The sequence below is a fragment of the Sphaeramia orbicularis genome, unplaced genomic scaffold (assembly GCF_902148855.1).
Source record: "Sphaeramia orbicularis unplaced genomic scaffold, fSphaOr1.1, whole genome shotgun sequence".
NCBI lineage: Eukaryota > Metazoa > Chordata > Actinopteri > Kurtiformes > Apogonidae > Sphaeramia > Sphaeramia orbicularis.
This window is the reverse complement of record NW_021941495.1, coordinates 378,612-404,462: the sequence shown is the minus strand read 5'-3', so window position 1 is coordinate 404,462 and position 25,851 is coordinate 378,612. Positions and strand designations below refer to the sequence as shown.

General features: G+C 38.6%; 1 protein-coding gene across 2 annotated transcripts in view; it reads right to left on the bottom strand.

Annotated features, from left to right (window-relative positions):
• Positions 1-5,149: 5,149 nt before the first annotated feature.
• The window catches only part of neurl1aa (neuralized E3 ubiquitin protein ligase 1Aa), a 59,451-nt gene continuing 38,749 nt past the window's right edge, over positions 5,150-25,851 (bottom strand). Inside the window, exons 4-7 of one of the 2 annotated variants that reach the window (XM_030129649.1) lie at positions 13,922-14,650; positions 6,506-6,655; positions 5,884-6,134; positions 5,150-5,848 (exon numbers count right to left, since the gene is read on the bottom strand). In XM_030129649.1, the coding sequence (XP_029985509.1) occupies positions 5,893-6,134; positions 6,506-6,655; positions 13,922-14,650 (1,121 nt within the window). In that variant the 3' untranslated portion in view covers positions 5,150-5,848; positions 5,884-5,892. Of the gene's footprint in view, positions 5,853-5,883; positions 6,135-6,505; positions 6,656-13,921; positions 14,651-25,851 lie in introns of both variants that reach the window. The other variant, XM_030129648.1, reaches the window with a different exon arrangement.

The window sequence follows — 25,851 nt, the reverse complement described above, 5'->3', positions numbered from 1 at the left end:
AGGAGATTTCAAAAATAGTTGGAGTGTCCATAAAGACTGTTTATAATGGAAAGAAGAGAATGACTATGAGCAAAACTATTACCACAAAGTCTGGAAGATACTATTAAAGAAGAATGGGAGAAGTTGTCACCCGAATATTTGAGGAACACTTGCGCAAGTTTCAGGAAGCGTGTGAAGGCAGTTATTGAGAAAGAAGGAGGACACATAGAATAAAAACATTTTCTATTATGTACATTTTCTTGTGGCAAATAAATTCTCATGACTTTCAATAAACTAATTGGTCATACACTGTCTTTCAATCCCTGCCTCAAAATATTGTAAATTTTGCTTCCCCACCCTGTATATATAATTAGTCTCCCTATGTATTATTGACTTTATATAAATTTAAAGGAAAAACCAAAATGGAGTCTTCATCTACGTCTTCGTCCGATGGAAAACCCAACATTACACACTTGTGTTTTTCACATATTTAGTAAATATTGGTAAACTTTTCTGCAGATGTCCAGTGGAAAACCTATGGAAGTAAATCTGTGTCATCAGATTTTGAATTATAAAAGACGTTGAATTTGTAGCACTGAATTTTTTTTGCACTGAAATTAAGTGTCTGAATTTTTTTCTTGTGTTCTCTGGTTGAAAGAGTCGCGTTTCATCCACTTATGAACCAAAATTAGATGAAGTTTCCTTTTCTATCAAATCCAACACGTGCAGCTCTCAGATGAGGTTTGGATAGAACCGGTTCTGACGGTTCTATGGGTTCTATTGGACTGAAGACATACTGACGGTTCCACTGTGGTTTTTCCTTTAATCTGTCTGTAAAAAAACAACAAATGTACATTCTATCGGTTTTGGATCAACAACAAACAAATGTTCGAATCAATGAGAATTAACAGAAAACAAGAAACAAAACAAATAAAAGTTCCCATTTTTGTTTCAATTCAAGCACAAATAAAAACCACAACCTTTCAAACACATAAATTAACATTAAAACATGATTGATTCAAGCAGTCGATAAATTAAACTCTAATGCAGAAGAACCGACAGAAAAACGGACGAGTGGAAAAAAGACTGTAGCAGCATCAGTTTGAGCCCCATCAGCTGATTTAACCCTTTAGTGTCCAGGTGAGTATATTAAACACACTTTAACCCTCTGCTGTCCAGGTGAGTATATTAAACACACTTTAACCCTCTGCTGTCCAGGTGAGTATATTAAACACACTTTAACTTTTTTTCTTGTAACTTTCGACTTTTTGACCAGAGGGTTCAAACAGCCTGATGTGGGCGGGACCAGAGGGTGGTACGTCCTGGATCAGCTGAAGGTCGAATTAAAACCGACACATTAGAAGAAGAGCAGAAAGTAATGATAAAAATGCGAAAACCCCAGACTTTTATAATAATAATAATAATAATAATAATAATAATAATAATAATAATAATAATAATGCTGCCCCTGAACCTGAACTGACTCCTAAAAGGATCTGGTGAAATGCTGGTGAAACGTCCATCACAAAAGTTCTCGTACATTTGAATATTTAATTATTATTATTAAACGTCTGTGGTTCCGTTACAAAAATAACATGTGCTTCTTTTTTTCGTAGCGGCCGTTTGTGCTGAACAACAGCATTCGTTTTTGGTCTTTTTTTTTTTTATCTGCGGAACGACTGATTGTGATGTGGGTTAAGGCAGGAGACCGTCCTATCCACGGTGACCTCTGGTACCATGGCAACGGTCCTTGATGTGTTATTATGGGATCTAGTTTTAAATACCTGTCAATAACCCCCGTGCGCCGGCTCCGTCACGTACTGAGGTCAGTAACGGTAACTTCCTATTTCAGTCACCACAACAGGAAACGGACAGACAGAAAAACTGGAGTCAATCTGATCTGAGGGAGATTTTGAACGGTGGGTGGATCCAGGGAACATTCCAGATCCAGGGAACATGCCAGATCCAGGGAACATACCGGATCCAGGGAACATGCCAGATCCAGGGAACATACCGGATCCAGGGATCACTGCACAGTAGCAAGACACGGGCTGGTGTTTGGGAGAACTGGACTGACCCGTCAAGTCCAGAACCGGACTGACCCGCCAAGTCCAGAACCTGCCCCGGTGGAGACTGAGGAGAAGGTTGGTGAAGGTCCCAAACTTAGTGGACCAGGACTACGAAGCCAGTCCAGCAGAGTGTGTGTGGACCGGTGTTGGACCAAGGGACGGACCCCCACTCAGACCTGTTTACCCCCCGGACACAGGAGCAGAATTAGGACTTTTATCTCATATTTTTAAACTTTTTTTTTCGTAATTTCAAATTATCTCATAATTGTGTCTTTTTACCTCATAATGATGACTTTTTATCATGTAATTGTGACTTTTTAATCGCAATTTTGACTTTTTATCTCATAATTGTGTCTTTTTATCTCAGAATTACGACTTTTTATCTAAAAAGTTTGACTTGTCTCATAATTTTGATTTTTTTTTTGTAATTGCAACTTTTTATCTCACAATTGTCGTTTTATCTCACAATAATGACTTTTCATATCATAATTATGACTTTTTGTCTCATAATTATGACTTTATATCTTTATATCTTCATGAAATTTTCCGGAAATGTTGATACTGGCACAAGGAAGAAATGATAAAATTTTGGTGGTGCTCGGGGGGGGGGGGGGGGCAGATCTGTCTTTTGGTGGAGGTCTGCACTCTCTGAGTGCTTTTCTTGTTTATCTTGTAATTATGATTTTTTATCTTGATTTTGACTTTTTAGCTCATAATTTTGACTTTTTATTTCGCAATTGTGACTTTTATCTCGTAAGTATGACTTTTTTTAATCTCAATTTTGACTTTTTAGCTCATAATTTTGACTTTTTATTTTGCAATTGTGATTTTTTATCTCATAATTGTGACTTTTTATCTCATAATTGTGACTTTTTATCTTACAATTGTGACCTTTTTATCTTATAATTATGACTTTTTTATCTCATAATTGTGACTTTTTTTAAATCTCAATTTGGACTTTTTGTCTAATGGTTTTCACTTTTTATATCATAATTACGACTTTTTATTTCATAATTGTCATAATTATCTTGTAATTGTGACTTTTTATCTCACAATAATGATTTTTTATCTCATAATTATGACTTTTTGACTTTTTAGCTCAAAACTCGAAATTATGCTCCTGCAGTCAGGGGGAAACAGTTTTGCATGGAGGTCCGTTCCTTGGTACAACATCGGAAACAGAATGAGAACATGCATGAAGGAATGGAGTTGGCAGGTGCAGCAGGTTTGGATCCTATAGAGACTGCATCTGGGATGTTCCCTGGATCTGGGATGTTCCCTGGATCTGGGATGTTCCCTGGATCTGGAATGTTCCCTGGATCCACCCACCGTTCTGTGGACATTCACAGTGTCCCTCAGGTTAGATTTACTCCTGTTTCTGACAGGTGAAGCGCTCCAGTTTTTCGTTCTGTCCACTTCCTGTTGTTGTGACTGGAACAGGAAGTTACCGTTAACGGACGTTGGTGCACGGAGGCTGTCAGAGCTCACAGTGTCTTAGGCTTGGTAGTATGTAGAGTTAGCATTAAACCCCCCCCCAAAAAAAAACCCAACAAACTTGGCCCTGAGGAGAATGCAGATGATTTTAGTTCCACTTCCTGTCTCCGTCCAAGACGTCAGAGCTGGACGTGGGTTTAGTGGATTAGTTTTATGGTGTTTGTCAGTAACGGGGCTTTTCTCAGAGGATCGATGCTGACTTCAGTGCGACAAACCACAGTGCAGAGCGAGCAGCTAGCTAGCTAGCACGACAACAGACAGTTAGCTACCACTGACGACCGCAATAGAACTAGCATAGAAGTACATGAAGGATACTTGTCCGAGGCCTTTACAATCCTACGGAAACAGACTCAGCACCGCCTCGGCTTCTATAACACTCACTGATAATCACCACGACGATAAGAGAAATCCACCACTGTGTGTGTTTTTCAACGCACTGACACTCAGGAACACACAGACACAAGTTGTGACGTTCTGAGTGGATTGAACCCAGTTCTGCAGGTTCTGAAATAAATACACATCAGGTGGTCGGTTAGTCGGTTAGTTCAGGTTCCACAGTCGGACCAGAAAAAGAAGAACAATAATATACAAACGATGACAACTCTGAACTGTTATCGATGTTTTAGAGTAAAAAATATAAAATTAGATTATGAAAATGATCCTCGAGAAAAACAGGAATAACATGAATGAAAATAAGGCAATTTCACACAATTTGGCTTTTTTCTTTAGCTCATCAGCCGATAGGTAATGTCTATAAAGTTGATTCAGTTTAGAGAAAGTCAAAGTTTTGAATTGTTTGTTGACTTTTTATCTCATAATTTAGACTTTTTATCTCATAATTGTCTTTTTTTTAAATCTCAGAATTATGACTTTTTATCTCATAAATGTGACTTATCTCATAATTTTACTTTTTATTTTGTAATTGCAACTTTTTATCTCACAATTGTCTTTTTATCTCATAATAATGACTTTTCATCTCATAATTATGACGTTATGTCTCATAATTATGACTTTATATCTCATAATTTAGACTTTTTATTTCATAATTGCTCCTTTTTATCTTGTAATTGTGACTTTTGATCTCAATTTGGACTTTTTAGCTCATAATTTTGACTTTATTTCGGATTTTGAGATATTAAACATGTTTCTTTCCTTCTCCTGGTTCATCTGTTGATGGTTTAGAACATGTCAATGGTTCCAGATTCCAGTTCCAGTCCAGTTCCTATTGATCATATATGGACTTTCATTTGGGTCCATGACCTTTGACCTTGACGGGTCAAACTCAAGGTCACCAATGTCTACATTTCAACAATAGTCTCAGAAACTATTGGTCGGATTAATTTCTAATTTTATCTGTATCTTTGGGACAATGTCTACAAAATTTGTTCACAGTTTGAAAAAATTTAGATTATTGACAAATTTTCCAAATCTTCTCCCTGTTCCTTTCCTTCTGCTGGTCCATCTGTTGATGGTTTAGAACATGTCAGTGGTTCCAGATATCAGTCTAGTTCCTACTGGTCACTGATAGAAGTCAGATATGGACTGTGATTGGATGACTTGAGTTCTCCTCCAGTCAAAGTCCCGCCCATTTCTATAGTTAGATTGACCTGCATCCAGAACCAGGACTGAAATATAGAACAGAACCAGGACTGGAACATAGAACAGATGCTGACGTACCGGGACACTGGTTCTGTTTTCTACTAACAAACAGACTTTGTTGTGTTTGTCATTATTTCTAGATTATTCGGATCGTTTTGTTCTGGTCCGACCCAGTTGAGCTCACATTGGTCTGAATGTGGAACCTGAACTAAAATGAGTTCAACATCCTTGATTGTTAATATCTTCAATGTCATTTTTTTCCCATTTCACACATCTGCCCCTGGGGCCGGATTGGACCCTTTGGCGGGCCGCTTAAGGCCCACGGGCCATATATTTGCCCCCCCCCCCCCCCGGATTAGACACATTCACCTCCAAAGGATCACATCTGCTTCAGTGTAAATCAGCGACAGTCCCTAAATATTACGACGAAATGAAAGACTTTGGGAACAAACTGAGGTTCTCTGTTTGCTTCAGTCTCGTCAGATCCCTGGGGGACTTTTTTTGCCGCCGGTGGAAGCTCCGCCTTTGCACAGAAGCTCCGCCTCTGCACAAAAGCAGTGATGGAAACTGAAAGTGAAGCGGACCAGGCTTTGGTAAAGGTCACCAGAGCCCAGTGACAACGATTGTACAAAAACACCAACGCAAAGTACCAGAGTTCGTACTCTGTCAACTTCCACGGAGCGTCCTGTTCCTGACTCTAGGCTCCGCCCACCGTCTTGCGTCCACTGTCCTGCGTCCCCCGTCCGTCTCCTTATGTGCTGCGGTAGGTCTTGATAATGTCTTTGATGGGTCTTCTGCAGATGGGACAGCAGGCGTTGCAGATCTTCTTGAGTCGGAGTCCGCAGGTGTAGCACAGACACATGTGTCCGCAGGCGTAGATGACCGTGTCCACCGTGTTCTCGTAACAGATGGAACACTCGTCCGTCCACGGCCCGCGGCCTGATGGGAACGTCGGAGACTTGGGTAAGCTGATGGGGGAGTTTGGGGAGGTTCCTGGAGAAAAGGTTAGGAGAAACCACGAGGAAAGACGCAACAGTTAGCAGTTTTTAATAGTCAACTTTAAAAGTACATATTACAGACTGGGGTGGATCCCTTAACAGTCCCCCACAGTCTAGTGTTCATAGCTTTTGTTTCTTAAGTTACAGTTAATAATTATATATGTATATACAAATATATCTATATGTTCTACATTGTGACAGATGGAAGTTCATCCTGTTGATGAGGAGCTCAGGTTTAAACACACGCTGCTTCAGGTCCAGTTCTGTCAGAACCACAGGTCGGTCCAGCTGCAGCACTGGGACCGTCTAGTGTCGGCCATTGTTCTAAACTACAGCAGATGGAGGTGGAGGTGCTGGTGGACTTACCTCCTGCAGAAAGGCAGTATGCGGCCGAGCCCAGGCCTCCGTTCAGAACCGGGTCAGAGATGCCGCTGCCCAGGGCGCTGGGGGTGTGGGGTGACGAGGACAGGGAGCTGGGGTTGGACGTGGGCCGGGGGTCCCCCACCTGAGCAGAACCTGGTCACAAAGTAAGACAGTATTAGAGACCACTGGACAGATCCAAGACCAGGTCCACAAACCTACCACCCCCCCCACCGGCAGATCCAAGACCAGGTCCACAAACCAAGACCAGGTCCACCCCCCCGACCCCCCCACAGTATTAGAGACCACTGGACAGATCCAGGACCAGGTCCTCTAAATGTCTGTAATATTTTTCCTGCTCTGACTGTAAATAATAACTTCCATCTACTGTCATCACATCTGACTGAGGAAGAAAAACCTACCATTAAACTGTAGTGAAACATGGAGGTTTCTGTGTCCGATCCTCATGAACAGGACATCTGACAGCTGTAGACCGAAGTTATTGTTAACAAAAACTAACGAAATGACCAAAACGAGAATTGAAAAAACATTTTCGTCAACTGAAATAAATAAAAACTATAATTAAAAGAAAAAAAAACATAACTAACTGAAACTGTATCGTGTGTTTACAAAACTAACTAAAACGGATAAAAGTTATGGATAAAATTCCCTTCATTTTTGTCTTTGTCAATGTCGGATTGATACAAAAGCAATTTATTTTAATTTTAGTTTTGTCGTATCTTTTCTCTTCTTCTCTGTCGTATTCAAATAAATCCCAGACAGGACTCTGCTGCTTTAGTCTCCATGTTTCCAGGTAGAGTGGGGACCAGAAGACGACTGGAAACCACAAGTGACGGACCGTCAAGTGTCGTACGGTGACAGCACAGAAAACTGCTAGAGCGAAATAAATCGCTTTTGTATCAATCTGACATTGACAAAGATGAAAATGAAGGGAATTTTATCCATAACTTTTATCTGTTTTAGTTAGTTTTATAAACACACAATACAGTTTCAGTTAGTTATGTTTTTTTTTTCTTTTAATTATAGTTTTTATTTATTTCAGTTAACGAAAATGTTTTTTCAATTCTAGTTTTTGTCATTTCGTTAGTTTTCATTAACAATAATAACCTTGGTCCAGAACCAGAACCAGAACCAGAACCCAGAAGCAGATTCTATTTAAACCACAACAGTCCACTCATCAGGGACATGAAACCTGTGGTGTTTCCACTGCTGTAAAACCCAGCAGCTCCGTCCGGGTGTTCATGCACCGCTTTGTCGTTTTTAAAAATAGCTGTTTTCTGTTCACAGGTAGAGCGGATCCGCCCAAAAAAACACATCCAATTAAGACGCAGACGAGCCGCCGTGCAGAGCAGCCGCGTAATCATCTACAGAGAAGCCCCATCAAATGCTGGGCTGCGTCTCAGTCTAATTGCTGATTACTTTAATTACCTTCCCTGAAGCTCGCTGTCCAAAAATAGCACATGAACAATGGCGTCGGAAAACAGCGTCTGTGCACATGCCACAGTTCCAGCGTCGCCGCCCGACGACAGAACACACTTTTACAGAAGGTGTGGAGTCGAACAGATAAACTTTACTGCCTGTTTTTTCTGTGTAGATCAGCTGATGGGGTTGGTCATGTGACGTCGGTTCATATTTGTTCAGGTTATTCACATTTTATTGTTACAGGATAGTTTGTAAATGTAAATATTTTCATAATTTGTTATTTTTTTTGCACTAAAATTTGAAGTTGTCACTATTTATAAGGATAATTTTAGGTGGTTTTTTGGGTGATTTTTAGGTGGTTTTTGAGTAATTTTTAGGTGGTTTTAGGGTAATTTTTGGGTGAATTTGGGTGATTTCTGAGTAATAACTTCTCATTTCTCCATGTGCATTATGGATCAGATCTACAAAGACACTAAACACTGAGGAACAGACAGAAAAGAGTTCAAATTGGGCTGAATTTTCTTTAGACATTTCAGGTTGTTCATCCATCCATTGTCTGCTGCTTATCTGGGGCCGGGTCACAGGGGTAACAGTCTAAGCAGGGATGCCCAGACTTCCCTCTCCTCAGACTCCTCCTCCAGCTCTTCCAGGGGGACCCAGAGGCATTCACAGGCCAGCCCAGAGACGTAGTTTCTCCAACGTGTCCTAGGTCTTCCCTGAGGCCTCCTCCCGGCGGGACATGCCTTTGAACACCTCCCCAGGGAGGCGTCCAGGAGGCATCTGAAACAGATACCTGATCCACCTCAGCTGGTTCCCCTGGATGTGGAGGAGCAGCAGTTCTACTCTGAGCTCCTCCCTGGTGACTGAGCTCCTCACCCTATCCGTAAGGGTGCACCCAGACACCCTACGGAGGAAACTCATTTAGACCGCTTGTATCCAGGATCTTGTCCTTTCGGTCATGACCCAAATCTAATGACCATAGGTGAGGGTAGGAACGTAGACTGACCGGTAAATCGAGAGCTTCTCCTTTCGACTCAGCTCCTTCTTCACCACAACCGACTGATACGACGACTGCATTACTGCAGACGCTGCACCCATCCACCTGTCAATCTCACACTCCATCCTTCCCTCACTCGTGAACAAGACCCCAAGGACAGTTTGTAAATGTAAATATTTTCATAATTTGTTTTGGTTTTTTTGCACTAAAATTTTAAGTTGTCATTATTTATAGGCATAATTGTGGGTGTTTTTTTGGGTGATTTTCCGGTGGTTTTTTGGGTGATTTTAGGTGTTTTTTGGGTGATTTATAGGTGGTTTTAGGGTAATTTTTGGGTCCAGTGGTTTCCCAGAATTCATGTGTTTGTTTCCATTGGCAACAACAGTCAACGCTCAAGGTCCTAAAAAAAAAAAAAAAAAAAAAAAAAAAAGACGACAAAGACCAGAGGTGTAAGAAAATATTGGCATCACAATATATCGCGATATTTCACTTCATGATACTGTATTGATATTAAAACAGTACTGTATCAGTATTTTTAGGTATTTATTCAAATGCTGACATTGTGGAGGTTCATTTTTGTTTTTTGTTTTTCTTTATTGTTTATATCTTATTTATTATAATTTAACACTTTTTTATTAAATAATGGTTATCTGACGCATCCTAAAAGCACTTTTTACTGTCTGACAGGCAGATGGGAGTTCCTTTGTTGGGACTGAACTAAAATACTGTTCTGATGTTAGTTCTGAACTAATCGAATATGAACATTTGAACAGGATCTGAAACTAATGTCTGTAAAACAGAATTTCAGTTTGAACACAGGAACATTTTGTGATATAGTATTAGATCCTGTTGGGATCAAATAAAAATGTGTTAAAATGTTATGTTAAACAATTTTTGTGCATATTTATGGTGCAATTAAATTCTTCCAGGATTTTTTTTTTCAAAAAGACACAAAAAAAAAACTTTTAAAAAATTGCCTCATTAACAGTATCGTGATATACTGTGATATATCGCATCGTGATCCTAGTATTGTGATTTGTATCGTATCACCAGATTTTTGCCAATACACAGCCCGACAGATGATGTCTTTAAATAATAGTTTCATGTTGGTTTTAAATGTCTGCTTTTCTAATCCGAACCTGATCTGAGGACCACAACAAACAAACAAGCAAACAAACAAACAAACAAACAAACCTTTTGATCCCAAACACCAGCTCTGACTCAGACCCAGACCCTTCCCCACAGTTTCAGTCAAACATGAGTCAAATCAGTGTTTTTTCACAGGTTTCAGATGGATGATAAATGACACATGACAGGAAACGGAGACGCAGACAAATAATACGACGGCTTCAAACTCCACACAACATGACGACAAAACACAGATCTGCAGGAAAACGGACGATGCCAGAGTAAGGACCAAACCGCCTGAAAACGGTCAAAGCAAAAGTACGGAAACTGGAACACGGACCACGGCTTGGATCTGCAGCCAAAGTTCGTTTGGTTTTTTATAGCAGCTCCTTCTTTTCTAGTAGTCTTTTTTTGTGTTGTTGACCCTCGTCCTAAATGACTCTGTGTAGTCTTGGACATTTTCAGATTAGCCACCGTTAGCATTAGCTAATGTTCACGGAAAAAACAAACAGGTCATAGTTCAAAGTGAAGTCAGAGCTTCAACCTAAACTGAAGTCAGTTTGAATTTAACACGACATAATTTCCCCTGGGTTTAATACAGTATTCTGGTTCTGGTCTTGGCCCTGGTTCTTAGGCCACATACATGTGGGTCCTCCACTGAAGACACCACAGACACACATTCCAGTCCAGTCCTCAGATGTCTCTGTGGGGACAGGGTAGTGTCCTGCCTTCAACACTGTGCTCCACTTACGAAGTTTCACCATTGGATTAGTCGGGGGGGGGTTCCGATCCCCCCCGAGGCCCTGGCCTATCAGTGCTTCTCCCAGTGGAACTGAATCCTCTTTCTGTGCTCGTCCCTCCCCCCGTCCATCTCTCACTGTTAATCCCCCTGGCAGGCATGCCCCCCCCCCCCCCCCCCCCCCCCCCCCCCCAGGGCAGCTGAGCCAGGCTCTGTTCCACACTAGATTAAAGCGACCTGCGAGAACAGCTGGGACGGACCGGACGCCTTTCAGTCCACCCGTCCACTTCTGTCCACCCGTCCACTCATACAACTGTCCATTCATAAAACTGTTCACCCATCCAAACCATGCAGATCGATCCCCTGATGTGGACCGTCCTGACCCGGGTCACATCAGATGCGGATCGATCCCCTAATGTGGACCGTCCTGACCCGGGTCACATCAGATGCGGATCGATCCCCTAATGTGGACCGTCCTGACCCGGGTCACATCAGATGCGGATCTACCCCCTGATGTGGACCGTCCTGACCCAGGTCACATCAGATGCGGATCGATCCCCTGATGTGGACCAGCCTGACCCAGGTCACATCAGATGCGGATAGATCCCCTGATGTGGACCGTCCTGACCCGGGTCATATGACACACAGCTGAAGCCATCGCTGTTTCCACCAGAAACGACTGTTTCAAGGCAGATTTTTCAGCAGATGCAACATACGGTGGAAGACCATCAGCTCCATTAGTCCACTGAGGAATGAACCAAATAATACTGACACGATGAAAAAAGGACCTTCATTTATCTCGTTTATATTTGGGTTCTGCTGTGGAACTGGTTCTAAAAACAGGACAGAGGAGTTCAATGTTCAAACAGATGTAGATGAATGTTCTGAAGCAGGTTTGGAAGAACTGTGGGTCGCATTTAAAAAAGAAATATTTACTGAGATAAAAGAGAAACTATTGTTCAGATAAAACACATTTTTATTTGATGCGCTCGAACAAAAATCTGCATGTAACACGATCAAAAGGACATGAAATTACACACAACTATTTTATTGAATATCTCTTTATTCTCTCACAGGTGCATTTTGGGAATTGTAGTAAATATTCAAGGCAGAGTGTTTGACAAAAATGGCCACTGTTGAAAAATCAGTTGCAATTTATAAGTGTTTAAATGTTCAGGTTCTGCATGTAACACCAGTGGACACGATGGGTTCCACACCAAACCTGGAATGAGACTCAGATTGATGCCAAACCCACATGTGGATTAGGAAAACCACTAGGATCCACACATTGAACACAGTGTCTTTATTTAGAGTCTATAGAAGAGCATTCACACATGTTTACACATCCAATGCACTGGCACCTAGGGAGATTTAATGTCCATATTTGGGTCCTATTTTTGGACCCAATATTTGATTATAAATTCATTAATTATGGGATGGCTTGGAGTAGGAGGATAATTGTTTATGCATTTATCTGAGGTCATCATTAGGTCCATCCTGGGGTAAATATGGTCTCGTGAGCAAGGTTATTATCGTTAACGAAAACTAACGAAATGACCAAAACTAGAATTGAAAAAACATTTTCGTTAACTGAAATAAATAAAAACTATAATTAAAAGAAAAAAACATAACTAACTGAAACTGTATTGTGTTAAAACTAACTAAAACGGATAAAAATTATGGCTAAAATTCCCTTCATTTTCGTCAATGTCGGATTGATTTGAAATCGATTTATTTCGCTCTAGCAATTTTCTCTGCTGTCACCATACGACACTTGACGGTCCGTCACTTGTGGTTTACAGTCATCCTCTGGTCCCCACTCCAAGGTTCTAATAGTTTTGCATTTTTCACTATAGTTTAATTTTATTTAGTTTGGACTTTTTTTTCTTTAATTCAGTTCGTTTTAATTCATTTTTAGAGTGGGTTTGCTAGTTTTTATTAGTTTTCGTTATTTTGTAAATGCTTAGTTTTAGTTTAGTTTTTTTTCTTTTTTTTAATATCTTTTCTCTTCTTCTCTGTCGTATTAAAATAAATCCCAGACAGGACTCTGCTGCTTTCTCCCAACTTTAGTCTCCATGTTTCCAGGTAGAGTGGGGACCAGAAGACGACTGGAAACCACAAGTGACGGACCGTCAAGTGTCGTATGGTGACAGCAGAGAAAATTGCTAGAGCAAAATAAATCGATTTCGTATCAATCCGACATTGACAAAAGACAAAAACGAAGGGAATTTTATCCATAATTTTTATCCATTTTAGTTAGTTTTGTAAACACACAATACAGTTTCAGTTAGTTATGTTTTTTCTTTTAATTATAGTTTCTTATTTATTTCAGTTAACGAAAATGTTTTTACAATTCTAGTTTTTGTCATTTTGTTAGTTTTCATTAACGATAATAACCTTGGTCTGAACCCATTCATTTGTATTTGTGCTGATCTAACAACTCCAGCTCTAAGTTGATCAGATATGGTCATCTTTCCACCAAGGTTATTATCGTTAATGAAAACTAACGAAATGACAAAAACTAGAATTGAAACAACATTTTTGTGAACTGAAATAAATAAAAACTATAATTAAAAGAAAAAATATAATTAACTGAAACTGTTTTGTGTGTTTACAAAACTAACTAAATTAAATCAGATTATGGATAAAATTCCCTTCGTTTTCGTCTTTGTGAATGTCGGACTGATACGAAATCGATTTATTTTGCTCTAGCAATTTTCTCTGCTGTCACCGTACGACACTTGACGGTCCGTCACTTGTGGTTTCCAGTCGTCTTCTGGTCCCCACTCTACCTGGAAACATGGAGACTAAAGCTGGGAGAAAGCAGCAGAGTCCTGTCTGGGATTTATTTGAATACGACGGAGAAGAAGAGAAAAGATACAACAAAACTAAAATTAATACTAAAACTAAACTAAAACTAAGCATTTAGAAAAAAATTAAAACTAATAAAAACTATCATACCTGCTCTAAAAACGATTTAAAACCGAATTAGAGAAAAAAAAGTCAAAACTAAATAAAACTAAACTAGAATGAAAAATCCAAAACTATTCGAACCTTGGTCAGGTGGATTTCACAGCTTCTACTGAATAATTCCATGTATTTTGCAGAAACTTACCCAGAATCCTCAGCTGGGTCACGGCTCCGTGCAGACCGAAGAACATCCACAGTGGATGGGAGTTGTCCACGCACACCTGCATGCCCACGTTGACGCCGTTGTGCTTGAGGAGGACTTCTCCGTCCTGGTTGACAGTGAAGCCCAGGATGTCGCCGCTCTGCAGGGGCGTGGCCACCCGACACACCGCCCAGAACTCCTTCCTGTCCACCAGCGCCTCGGGGTTATGGGGCAGGTCGCTGGGCCGCAGCGCCGCCGGGTCGCAGGACGTCACGCCGTAGGACAGGGAGCCCAGCCGCGCCGGACTGGACTTGGTGACTTTGACGAACACGGTCTCCGAGGTTCTCAAAGGCCTGTTGGTGAACACCAGGGTGCGCTCCTCACGGCCGTGCTCGGAGCGCGCCGCCGTCTGCTCGTCCAGCGTCTTAATGTGGGCGCCGCGGAGCTGGTGGAAGTGGAGGTCGCTTTCCAGAGACGGCGGCAGCAGAGAGGACTGCTGGGAGTTGAGGGAGTTCTGGGGGATGGGGCAGGTGGAGGATGAGGACGCCGAGGACAGGCGGAGGGCGTGGCGGTGGGCGTGGCCGCGGGCGACGCCCCTGTCCTCCTGCTGCAGGTTGAGGTCACACAGGCTGACGGACAGGCGGGAGTCGTCGGCTTCGCGGCGCAAAGACGACGAGCGTACGGTGGTGAAGGAGCGAGGACGGAGGCCTTCAGGAGGAATGATCTGACTGTCTGAAAGAAGAAAGAAGAGGAAAATAAAACAGGTGCAGGTCTGCTCTGTGTTCTCAAAGTCAGAACTAAACATGGAGAATCAGCGTTCAGTTTCTATGCTCCGTATATCTGGAACAAACTACCAGAAAATATCAGGTCTGCTGAGAGTCTGAGTTCTTTTCAGTCCAGGTTCCAGACTCACCTGTTCACTGCTGCCTTTGTGACTAAAAGGCTTTTAACTTTTTACATTTTAGATTCTCCTTCCAAACTCTGCACTGCAACTCTTACTTTAGTATGTGTGTGTTTTTATATTTGTGGGTTTTATGTGTTGTTTTCTTACTTGCTGCTTTTAATCACCTCTTACATGTTTCTTTTACAATGTTTTAAATGTGTTTCTTTTTCCCTTATCATCGTATTTCAATGTCCTGTGGGAAGCACCTTGAATTGCCTTGTTGCTGAAATGTGCAATACAAATAAACTTGCCTTGCCTACACTGTAAAAAAAATCTGTAATTTAACAGAATTTTCACTGTTTATTTTACAGATTTTTCCTGTATTTTTAAGATACAGGAAAATATCAATGAAATGACAAAAATAGACTGTGATTTTACATGTCAAATGTAAAATAACACAAAAAACTGTAAAGGTGAATAACCATAAAATTTCCATTTTTTAAAAGAATTTTTTTTTCACAGAAAAATAGTTAAAATACATTTGCAAATATATCATAATTTCACAAATATTTATTTTCTATTCATGAGATTAAACTGTTAATTTAAAGTTTAATACTGTAAAAAAAAATAAATAAAATGAGATAAAATTACTGACAATTAACCGTAAAAGAAGTATTTGTTCTGTAAGTTTAACAAGTCTTGTTTGTTAATTGAGAAATATCTTGTGTAATTACAGGAGGTTTCACGACAAAAATGTTAAATAAATGTATTTTTGTGAATGTATAACATGTATAAGCACTGATAAACTGTCCAAATACAGTGTTTATCAGTGGATTGTACAACTGAGTCTCATTGAAAACTATTTATATATATATATATTTATAGGTAATTTGATTGTTTTAATACATGTAAATATTCTTTATTAAACATTAAAAAGTCCAAAAATATGCAAAATCTTATGTAAAGTTAGGGCAAAAAACTGTATTTTAATTATGGAAAACTACCGTATTTTATGAGATGGTTATTTTCTGTTATTTAACAGTATTTTTTTTGGCACCCCTGTTGCTGGAATATTACCGTTTTTTTTAACAGTTTTTTTTTTCTTTTTACAGTGTTTGTTCCAGTCCTGTGGTCTGGATGCATATCAGTCTAACAGCAGAAGTGGGTGGGACTTTTACTGGTGGGCGTGGTCCAGGGCATCCTGGGTGGACCGCCCACTACTGTTTGATTGATAACTGTTGAACCAGACCAGTTGACCACAAATATTTCACAGAATTGTAAAGGTCTAAAACCACTGAAATAGACTCAAAGGGTTAAAATTTAGTTTAAAATGTTTTAAAGGAAAAATATCTAAAACTACTGTGTCACAGATGGACTAAAAATGAACGTCCATTTTTTTCTAGAATTCCAAATTTCTCCAAACTGAACAAACTTCGTAGATGTCCCATCGACGTTAAATAAATTTGAGCAGTAGTAATGAAGACGCCGACGGTGGGCGGAGCCTTCACATCAGCTGACGGCGCTGAGGCGGAGACACAACGGCGGTCGGTTCAGCGGCGTCTTCTTGTGTTTTTACTTTGATGAAGTTCAGCGTCAGCCGAATCTAAAAACACGTCTAAGAAGAGCTGAGTCTGCAGCTGCTCCGACAACAACGAAAAAAAACCAGAGTAATTTACTGCAGTTGTGTGTTGGACGCAGAGTAGGGCACTTCTAATTACTGCAGACTGTCAGAAAAATATGTTTAAAGATACCAAAATTAAAAGAAAGGAGGCGAGCAGCGCTGAATCATCTGATTTAGGAGGAAAAGACTATGAGTCAGAGGATGGAACAGTACGAAACTACCACAAAAAAAGAATAAAAAATGACTAAACCATTTATTCTGTTTTAGTTTAAAAAAAATGAATAAAAATGACTAAACCATTTATTCTATCTGTTTTAGTTTAAAAACACAAATAAAAATGACCAAACCCATTCATTCTGTTTTAGTTAAACACAAAAAGGAAAATAACACATTTAATAAGAAATAACCTGAAAGAAAAAGACATTTCTGTGCAATTTGAAGTGCTATTCCAGCATTATGCCTCAGTAAAATAATCCTACTACATAATGCACGTTCTCTGTCCATCTGACCGGCGTCCCATCGATGTGTGATCGATGTTGCAGAACAGGAGGGCGTTTGTACGGGTTTTCCTCAGCCTTCACAGGCCTGATCGCCGCCAAACTCACCAAATGAACAGAAACATTACCTGACTATCTACTAGGCACAATTTTATGTCCATATACAAATGATGTGAGGTATGCTGGGACATTTTAGCCTCTCATGTTATTGTACAATGGCACCACGGGTACAATGCCACTTGTAAGAATAATAAATAAAAACTTTATTCATGGGTTGGACCTCCCTGCAGTAGATGGTCCTGGATGTGGGTTTGGTTCTGTGATGGTCTGGAAGGCCGGTCCTTGTAATGGCTCTACCATAAAACCCCTCCTCCATCCAGGAGCGTTGGCCCCGCCTCTCCTCCAATCACTGGGGTATTTAATGACATCATCAGATGAAGCCTTTAAATGACATCATCAGATGAAGCCTTTAAATGACATCATCAGATGAAGCCTTTAAATGACATCATCAGATGAAGCCTTTGAATGACATCATCAGATGAAGCCTTTGAATGACATCATCAAATGAAGCCTTTAAATGACATCATCAGATGAAGCCTGTGCAGAGCTAAAGTCACTGGATCCAAATGGGATTATGAAGGAACAGAGTTATAGATGGAGGGGGGGGGGGGGCAAGAGCGAAACAGGAAGGGGGGGTCCCCCACCCATTTGTGTGTATTTGTATGTTTGTGTGTATTTGTGTATATTTATGTGTATTTGTATGTTTGTGTGTATTTGTGTGTATATTTGTGTGTATTTGTGTACTTTTGTGTGTGTATATTTGTGTGTGTATTTTAGTGTGTATTTTGGTGTGTATTTGTGTGTATTTTGGTGTGTATTTGTGTATTTTTGTGTATTTTAGCGTGTATTTTGGTGTGTATTTGTGTGTATTTTGGTGTGTATTTGTGTGTATTCTGGTGTGTATTTGTGTGTATTTTGGTGTGTATTTGTGTGTATTTTGGTGTGTATTTGTGTATTTTTGTGTATTTTAGTGTGTATTTTGGTGTGTATTTGTGTGTATTTTGGTGTGTATTTGTGTGTATTTGTGTGTATTCTGGTGTGTATTTGTGTATTTTAGTGTATTTTAGTGTGTATTTTAGTGTGTATTTGTGTGTATTTTGGTGTGTATTTGTGTGTATTCTGGTGTGTATTTGTGTGTATTCTGGTGTGTATTTGTGTGTATTTTGGTGTGTATTTGTGTATTTTTGTGTATTTTAGTGTGTATTTTGGTGTGTATTTGTGTGTATTTGGTGTGTATTTGTGTGTATTTGTGTGTATTCTGGTGTGTATTTGTGTATTTTAGTGTATATTTTAGTGTGTATTTGTGTGTATTTTGGTGTGTATTTGTGTGTATTCTGGTGTGTATTTGTGTGTATTTTGGTGTGTATTTGTGTGTATTTTGGTGTGTATTTGTGTGTATTCTGGTGTGTATTTGTGTATTTTAGTGTATTTTAGTGTGTATTTTAGTGTGTATTTGTGTGTATTTTGGTGTGTATTTGTGTGTATTCTGGTGTGTATTTGTGTGTATTTTGGTGTGTATTTGTGTCCTCACCAGCTGCAGCAGACTCATTGCGGTGCAGCTGCATTTGTTTTTTTGTTTTTGTTTTTCTTCGTCCAATCCCTTTGTCCAACTGGTTCTTATTGGTTCCCATTGGTTCCTATTGGTCCCTTTCAAACCCACCGTGTACAGACGGTCGCTCTCATTGGCCAAAATTTCACCCTTTGGACAGAGGATGCAGCTGCCTTTGGGGGGGTGGGTCAGTGAACTTCAGCCTTTTCTAGTTTGCTGTATCTGTATCATCATGAATTATACATAAAATTCTATTTCTTTTCTGTTGATACTTTCTATTGAATTGTACAGCTGTTTTTATGTCTTCTTCATCTATTCTTGTATTTTCAGTCTATAATTTTTGCTTTTTAATCTTGTGCACAACACTGTTTTTAATTGTACAGCTGCTTTATGTCTTTCATCTATTCTTGTATTTTATTTATTTATTTACTTATTTATTTATTTAGGTTTTCCCCTGTAAGTCACTTTGGAAAAAAGCGTCTGCCAAATGCATAATTGTAAATGTATTGAATTTTTATTTATTTATTTATTTATTTGTATTTCATCAATTTGAGCCATAAACAAAAATACCAAATACTCAATAACGGTCATATTTTTAACTCTTTAAATGACATGTTTGTAATGAAAAACAAACCATATTTTTTGATGCAAAAAAAAAAAAAAAAAAAGAATTTTGTTTTTTCCCAATATTCTACATATAAATATGAAAATGTGAATGTTTTACGTCTGGATGTTTTATTCACCGTCAATGATTTATGATAATTGACTGATTTAATTTAATCTTTTTTTTTTATGAATTATTTTTTTTCGTCTGTATCTAGGTGATAAAGTGTAAAATGTTATGATAACAAAAAACTCTTTATGTGAGTCACCTTTTAAAAACACCAGTTAATTCATAGACTTAATAAAATTAATGAGAAATAAAAGCTCATTAACGTGCTTTAGAAATAGATGTAAATGTGTCATTTCTGAGCAGGTTTTCAGAGAAAGAATTTATAGGGATGAAAATAAAACTAATTTAATTTTCAAAACCCACAGATGAAAAGGACTTGTTTTTTCCTGGTCACAAATGTCAGGTATTTTATTTTTTAATTTATTTATGAAGGACTTGTTTTTATTATTTGGCAATACTGTTGTTATTAGACCGCAATTAACAGTTTTCTTAAAACAGTTTTTTAAAAAAAAATATACATTATCTCCTTGAAGTGAGTCAGAACTAGTATTAGAGTATGAGAAAACTTCAGATTAGCTGCATCCAATATGCTTTTTTTAAAATTTATTTATTTTTCCTCTCTGTTCTTTTTGTTTTGGTTGTGAAGCGTCTTTGAGTGTCCAAAAAAGCACTATATAAGTTTGACGTATTATTGTTATTATTATTATTATTATTACTATTATTATCATTATTTCATAGTTTTCACACAGTTTATCACTTTCTGATATTGTGTTTTAAATACATGTTTCTTTGCTTCAAACATTAAACACATGTCGTCTAAATGAGTGCACGCTGTTGTAACTCCATGAAAAATAGGTTCATTAAAAAATAAAAATAAAAAATCAATCTCATTGTTTTTTTTCATGTCTAAAGATGAACAAAAACACCCAGGAAAAAAAAAAACTAAGGTTCATTTTTTTAATCTCATCTCATTTTTATCTCATCTCATTTTTAATCATTTTATCTCATCTCATTTTTATCTCATCTCATTTTTATCTCATCTCATTTTTAATCATCTTATCCAATTTTATCTCATCTCATGTCTATCTCATCTAATCTCATTCTTATCTCATCTCATCTTTATCTCATCTTATCTCATTTTTATCTCATCTCATTTCTTAAATCTCATTTTTATATCATGTCATTTTTATCTCATCTCATTTTATCTCATCTTATCTTGTTTTTTTAATCTCATTTTATATTATCTCATTTCATCTCATTTCTATCTCATCTAATCTCATTCTTATCTCATCTCATCTTTATCTCATCTTATCTCATTTTTATCTGATCTAATTTTTTATCTCATTTTTATATCACGTCATTTTTATATCATCTTATCTCATTTAATCTCATCTCATTTTTTTCTCATCTCACCTCATCTCATTTCTATCTCATCTAATCTCATTCTCATCTCATCTGTATCTTATCTCATTTTAATAAAATTAATAGATTTTTATCTAGTCTCATCTAATTTTGATTTCATCTTATCTCATTTTATCCATCTCATCTCATGAGAAATCATCTCATTTTTATCTCATCTCATTTTATCTTAACCAAAAATCCCACACATTGAAGTAGACAATACAGTCATATTTCTCATAATTCATACATCAAAGGGTTAAGACTTTTTATGACTTTTTAAGGGAACCCTGATAAAACCAGGAAACTGCCCTTAAACCTGGCCTCGTTACCTCTAGTTTACCCCCATTAAAAGTGTTCTGTTTAATTTCTCAGGTTCCAAATGCAGTTCTGGGTCGAAAGTCTAAACCTAATCTGTGTCTTTGATGAGGAAATAAGTGGACGGAGTATCCAGCCAAAGTACGCACATTTAAAACATTTACAACATTTACAACACACACATGAAGCCAAAGCAGACATGTTCGGTTTGTTCTGCTCAGCTCTTTGAACTCTACGACTACAACCGTCATCAATTACATGAATGAGAACATTTTAGCCAAAGAACACAAGGCTGGTCCATGTACTGGAGGTCCGACCCACTCTAACTGCACCAACGCTTCAGAGTTTTAACAGACTAGTACATGAAGTGTGTCTTGTATATTATATGTTGTCTGTTCTATGGATGTTTGTTTGTTTGTTTTTTCACAGTACGTTTTTGGAGGTTCACCCAAATTTCACTGAAAGGAGAAACAATGATTATAAAGTCTATTATGTCACCTAGTCTTATCTCATGTCCCCTCATCTCATTTGATCTCATCTTATTTCATTTTTATCTTATCTCATCTCCTCCCTATCTCATCTAATTTTTTCTCATCTCATCTTTATCTCATCTTATCTCATGTTTTATCTTATCTTATTTTATCTCATCTTATCTCATCTCATTTTATATCATCTTATCTCCTTTTTATATTATCAAATTTTATCTAATCTTATCTCATTTTTATATAATCTTACCACATTTTATCTAATCTCATTTTATCTCATCTTATCTCATTTTTATCTTATTTTATCTCATCTTATCTCATTTTTATCTAATCTCATCTCATCTCATTTTATCTCATCTCATTCTTAGCTCATCTCACCTGTATCTCATCTTATCTCATTTTGTCTCATCTTTTTTTCATCTCATCTCATCTTATCTCATTTTTATCTCATCTTATCTCATCACATTTTTATCTAATCTCACCCCATTCGTATCTCATCTTTATCTCATCTTGCCTCATTTTTATCTTATTTCATTTTATCTAATCTCATTCTTATCTCATCTGTATCTCATCTTATCTCCTTTTTATCTCATTTTAATTTAAAAAAATATACATTTTTATCTAGTCTCATCTAATTTTGATCTCATCTTACCTTGTTTTATCTCATTGCATTTTATCCATCTCATCTTATCTTATCTCATCAGAAGTCATCTCATTTTATCTCACCTTATCATATCTTAAGTGAAAATCGCACATATTGAAGTAGACAGTACAGTCATATTTCATCAGTCGAGTCATAATGAGTTCTTTGTTTTTCATTTGTCTCGTCTCATCCTTCATTCTAATTAGACATGTACTCGTTTTTTTTTCAGGTCTTAGTGTTGCCGTAGACAACCGGGAAAGGAAAACTAACCACATCCATCAACGTTCAAAGGTTCTTACTAATCATCTCTTTCCTCTTTCTTATCACTCAGTGGCTTTTCGCTCTCAGACTCAGATGAATTCCAGGCTTTATGTGATCCCAGACCCACTGGATTCATCCACATTTCACATCATTAATACATTAATACGATAAGACTCTCCACATTCTACCAGTTCCAGTCATGCATACGAATAAGCCTGAGAACAGGTTCTAATGCCTTTATACTCATACTTTATAATCAGGAGTGTCCAGCATACGGTCCGTGGGCCAAAACCGGCCGCCAAGAGTCCGATCCATCCCATAAAATACAGACATCAGACTGAAGATATGAACATATAAGGATGTTGAACTGCTTTTAGTTCAGGTTCCACATTCAGACCAATGCCATCTAAAGTAACATAACGACAATAATAAGAGGCACAATACTATGAAAATTATACTTATTTTTCTGAAGAAATGTCAGTTTTTTCTGGTTATTCATATGTTTTTTGTGGAAGGAGAGTTTGTAAATGTAAATATTTTTATAATTTAATGAAAGGTTTATCGCACTGAAAGAGAAAAACTTGGAATTATTTATAGATTATTATGTTACTATTTTACTGATCTGATCAACTGGAGATCACTCACAGACAGACAGACAGACAGACAGACAGACAGATAGATATTGCTTTGATATTGCCATTATATTGCTGTGATATTGCAGTATTATTGCCAGGATATTGTCACGATATTGCTACAATATTGGTGTGATATTGCCATGACATTGCCGTGACATTACCATGATATTACTGGGATATTACCATGAATGTAATATTTGCCTTAAATATTTTTCCTGACCAGTGGTGGATATTCATAGATAATAATCCTAAAATGAATTACTTCAATGATATCTGGTACCTGCAGTTCTAATGTGGACCAGTTCATGCACCCACACAAACCCTGGAAATGACAGTCCGTGCATTAACATGACAACTTTTATTCCTGGTTTAATCTGATTAAAGGTTAGATCCTATTTCAGATGCCCATGTAAACACCTTATTCCAGTTGAAAAAGAAAAGTTCGGAATAAATTTGAATCTGAATAAAGTCACTGGTTTAATCCCCTTTTTATTCCGACCTAAATTCTTCCTGGACATGTAAACCCTTTATTCCGTTTGGACTTTATTCCTTCCATTCTGCACATGTTCATTGTTTTGTCCTGTCTCCATGACGCACACATTCTGCGCTGGCGGAAGAATATGCACTGCAGTCTAGTCTTCCCAAAGCGTTCCAGTGGGCTATTCTGATGGGATCTACCAGCCTGGAAAACCCTGAAGGAAGAGTTCACCACCTGTTTTTTTATTAATTCATTCGTCATGCACTAATGAGTTCGATAAGTGGGCTAAACAGTTTGCGCTGCAGTGCACCGACTGACTTGTTCTCGCAGCCCTTCTGTTAGCTTAGCCTAGCTTAGCATAATGGCTTCATTCCTACGGTCAGACGTAGCCAGGCTTTTATAGGCAATTCATAGTATTTTATGAGTGATTTTGTGAAATTCAATTCTCCCTAATCATTCCTTTAGTCCGCTGGGGTCAATATGATCACAAACTGAGGCTCAGATCATGGCCATGTGACTTACCGCGGTAATAAAATCTGGGGAAATAAAAACTACTGCAAAGCTAAAACGGTAAAGCAAAGTTAATTTAGCGCATGCATCCCTTCCAACAAAAAGATTTTCCAACTTCCGTCAACACAACAGTCCCAAGATTGTATGAGTGCAGTAAGTCACAGATCTAAAGAAATAATTAGGGAGAATCAGATTTCACAAAATCACAGACAAAAGACGACAAATCACCTTTAAAAAACTGGCTACGTGTGACCATGGGAATGCACTGACTGTGCTAAGCTAAGCTAACAGAAGGGCTGCGAGAACCGAATAAACATTTTTCATGTAAACCTTTATTCAGGTTTAACATTTCCATGTAAACAGAAGAGAAGATACTTTAGTTCTGGATTAATTTCTTCTGGAAAAATAAATCGGATTTAAAAAAACATCATGTAACCGTACCCAGTGTTCCATCAACCTGTGAACCTCAGTGAAGGGAACCTCCGCACACAGGACCCTGAGGAACCCCCGTTCTATCAGGGCTGGCATCCGTCAGGTGAGGCCTGCCGACCGTTGACATGTTGTGAAAGGTTGGAATGGGACGCCCCCCCCCAACCAGCTGATGCGCTGTCAGATAAGCCCCTTCCTGTGACACCTGGGCTGACAGACGTAAACACAGTCAGACCTTCATCCATCAAACCTTCACATGTGGTTTCAGTCGGAGCCTCCACCATTAGGTTTCCCATCAGCCCCTCCTGCATCTGTCATCTGTACGCAGAACCCACACACACTCCTACAGTTTAAAATACGACAGCGAGGACAGCGGTCCGAACAAAAACTGCACACATCTGTCCTTCAGTTCATCCGTCCTGTGACAGACGTGGAGTTAAAGCTGTTATTTAAATGTACCGTTAGCAGGAGGACAGAAGCATCATATCTGTGCACCAGGCTTCCATCCACTCTGATGAGACAGTTCCAAACCTGCGACCAAAACAGCTTATATGTGATCCGCATCCAACAACTAATACTGTTTATCAGGAAACTGAAGAACGACTGTTGAATGAGCTGAATCTGATGTTTGCACGTGACGTGAACTGTACTGGGACAAACTGACCCAAATCAATCAGTCAGTTCAGTCAGTCCATCAGTCTGTCCGTCTGCCTACCTACGTCACATTTCAATGACGTAAAGGTCGGATAAATGCGACCTGACCGTTCAGACTGAAGTCATATTGGAGAATATCAGATCTGGATCAGATTTAGGACCACATATGAAAGTGGTCTGGATTAGATTTAGGACCACAAATAAAAGTGGTCTGGATTAGATTTAGGACCACATACGAAAATGGTCTGGGTCAGATTTAGGACCACATATGAAAGTGGTCTGGGTCAGATTTAGGACCACATACGAAAGTGGTCTGGGTCAGATTTAGGACCACATACAAAAGTGGTCTGGGTCAGATTTAGGACCACATATGAAAGTGGTCTGGGTCAGATTTAGGACCACATATGAAAGTGGTCTGGGTCAGATTTAGGACTACATATGAAAGTGGTCTGGATAAGATTTAGGACCACATATGAAAGTGGTCTGGGTCAGATTTAGGACCACATATGACAGTGGTCTGGGTCAGATTCGTGCTGTACCAAATCAGATCCAGGTCACATATGGGTCTAAACCCTGGTCCAGACTGTAGGCAGATGCTGTCTCCTCCTGATGGGATGTTTTTTTCTCCACCTAATTCCATCCATCACCTGAGGACCGTCTCTCCTAACTCGGCACGTGTCAGAGGCACAGTGTTTTTTCCACCGCTGGGTGTAAATGCAATTTTCAAGATGGCTTCTTCTTATGGAAGTAAATCTGTGTCATCAGATTTTGATTTATAAAAGCTGTTGAATTTGTAGCACTGATTTCTTTTTTTTTCTGCACTGAAATTAAGTATCTGA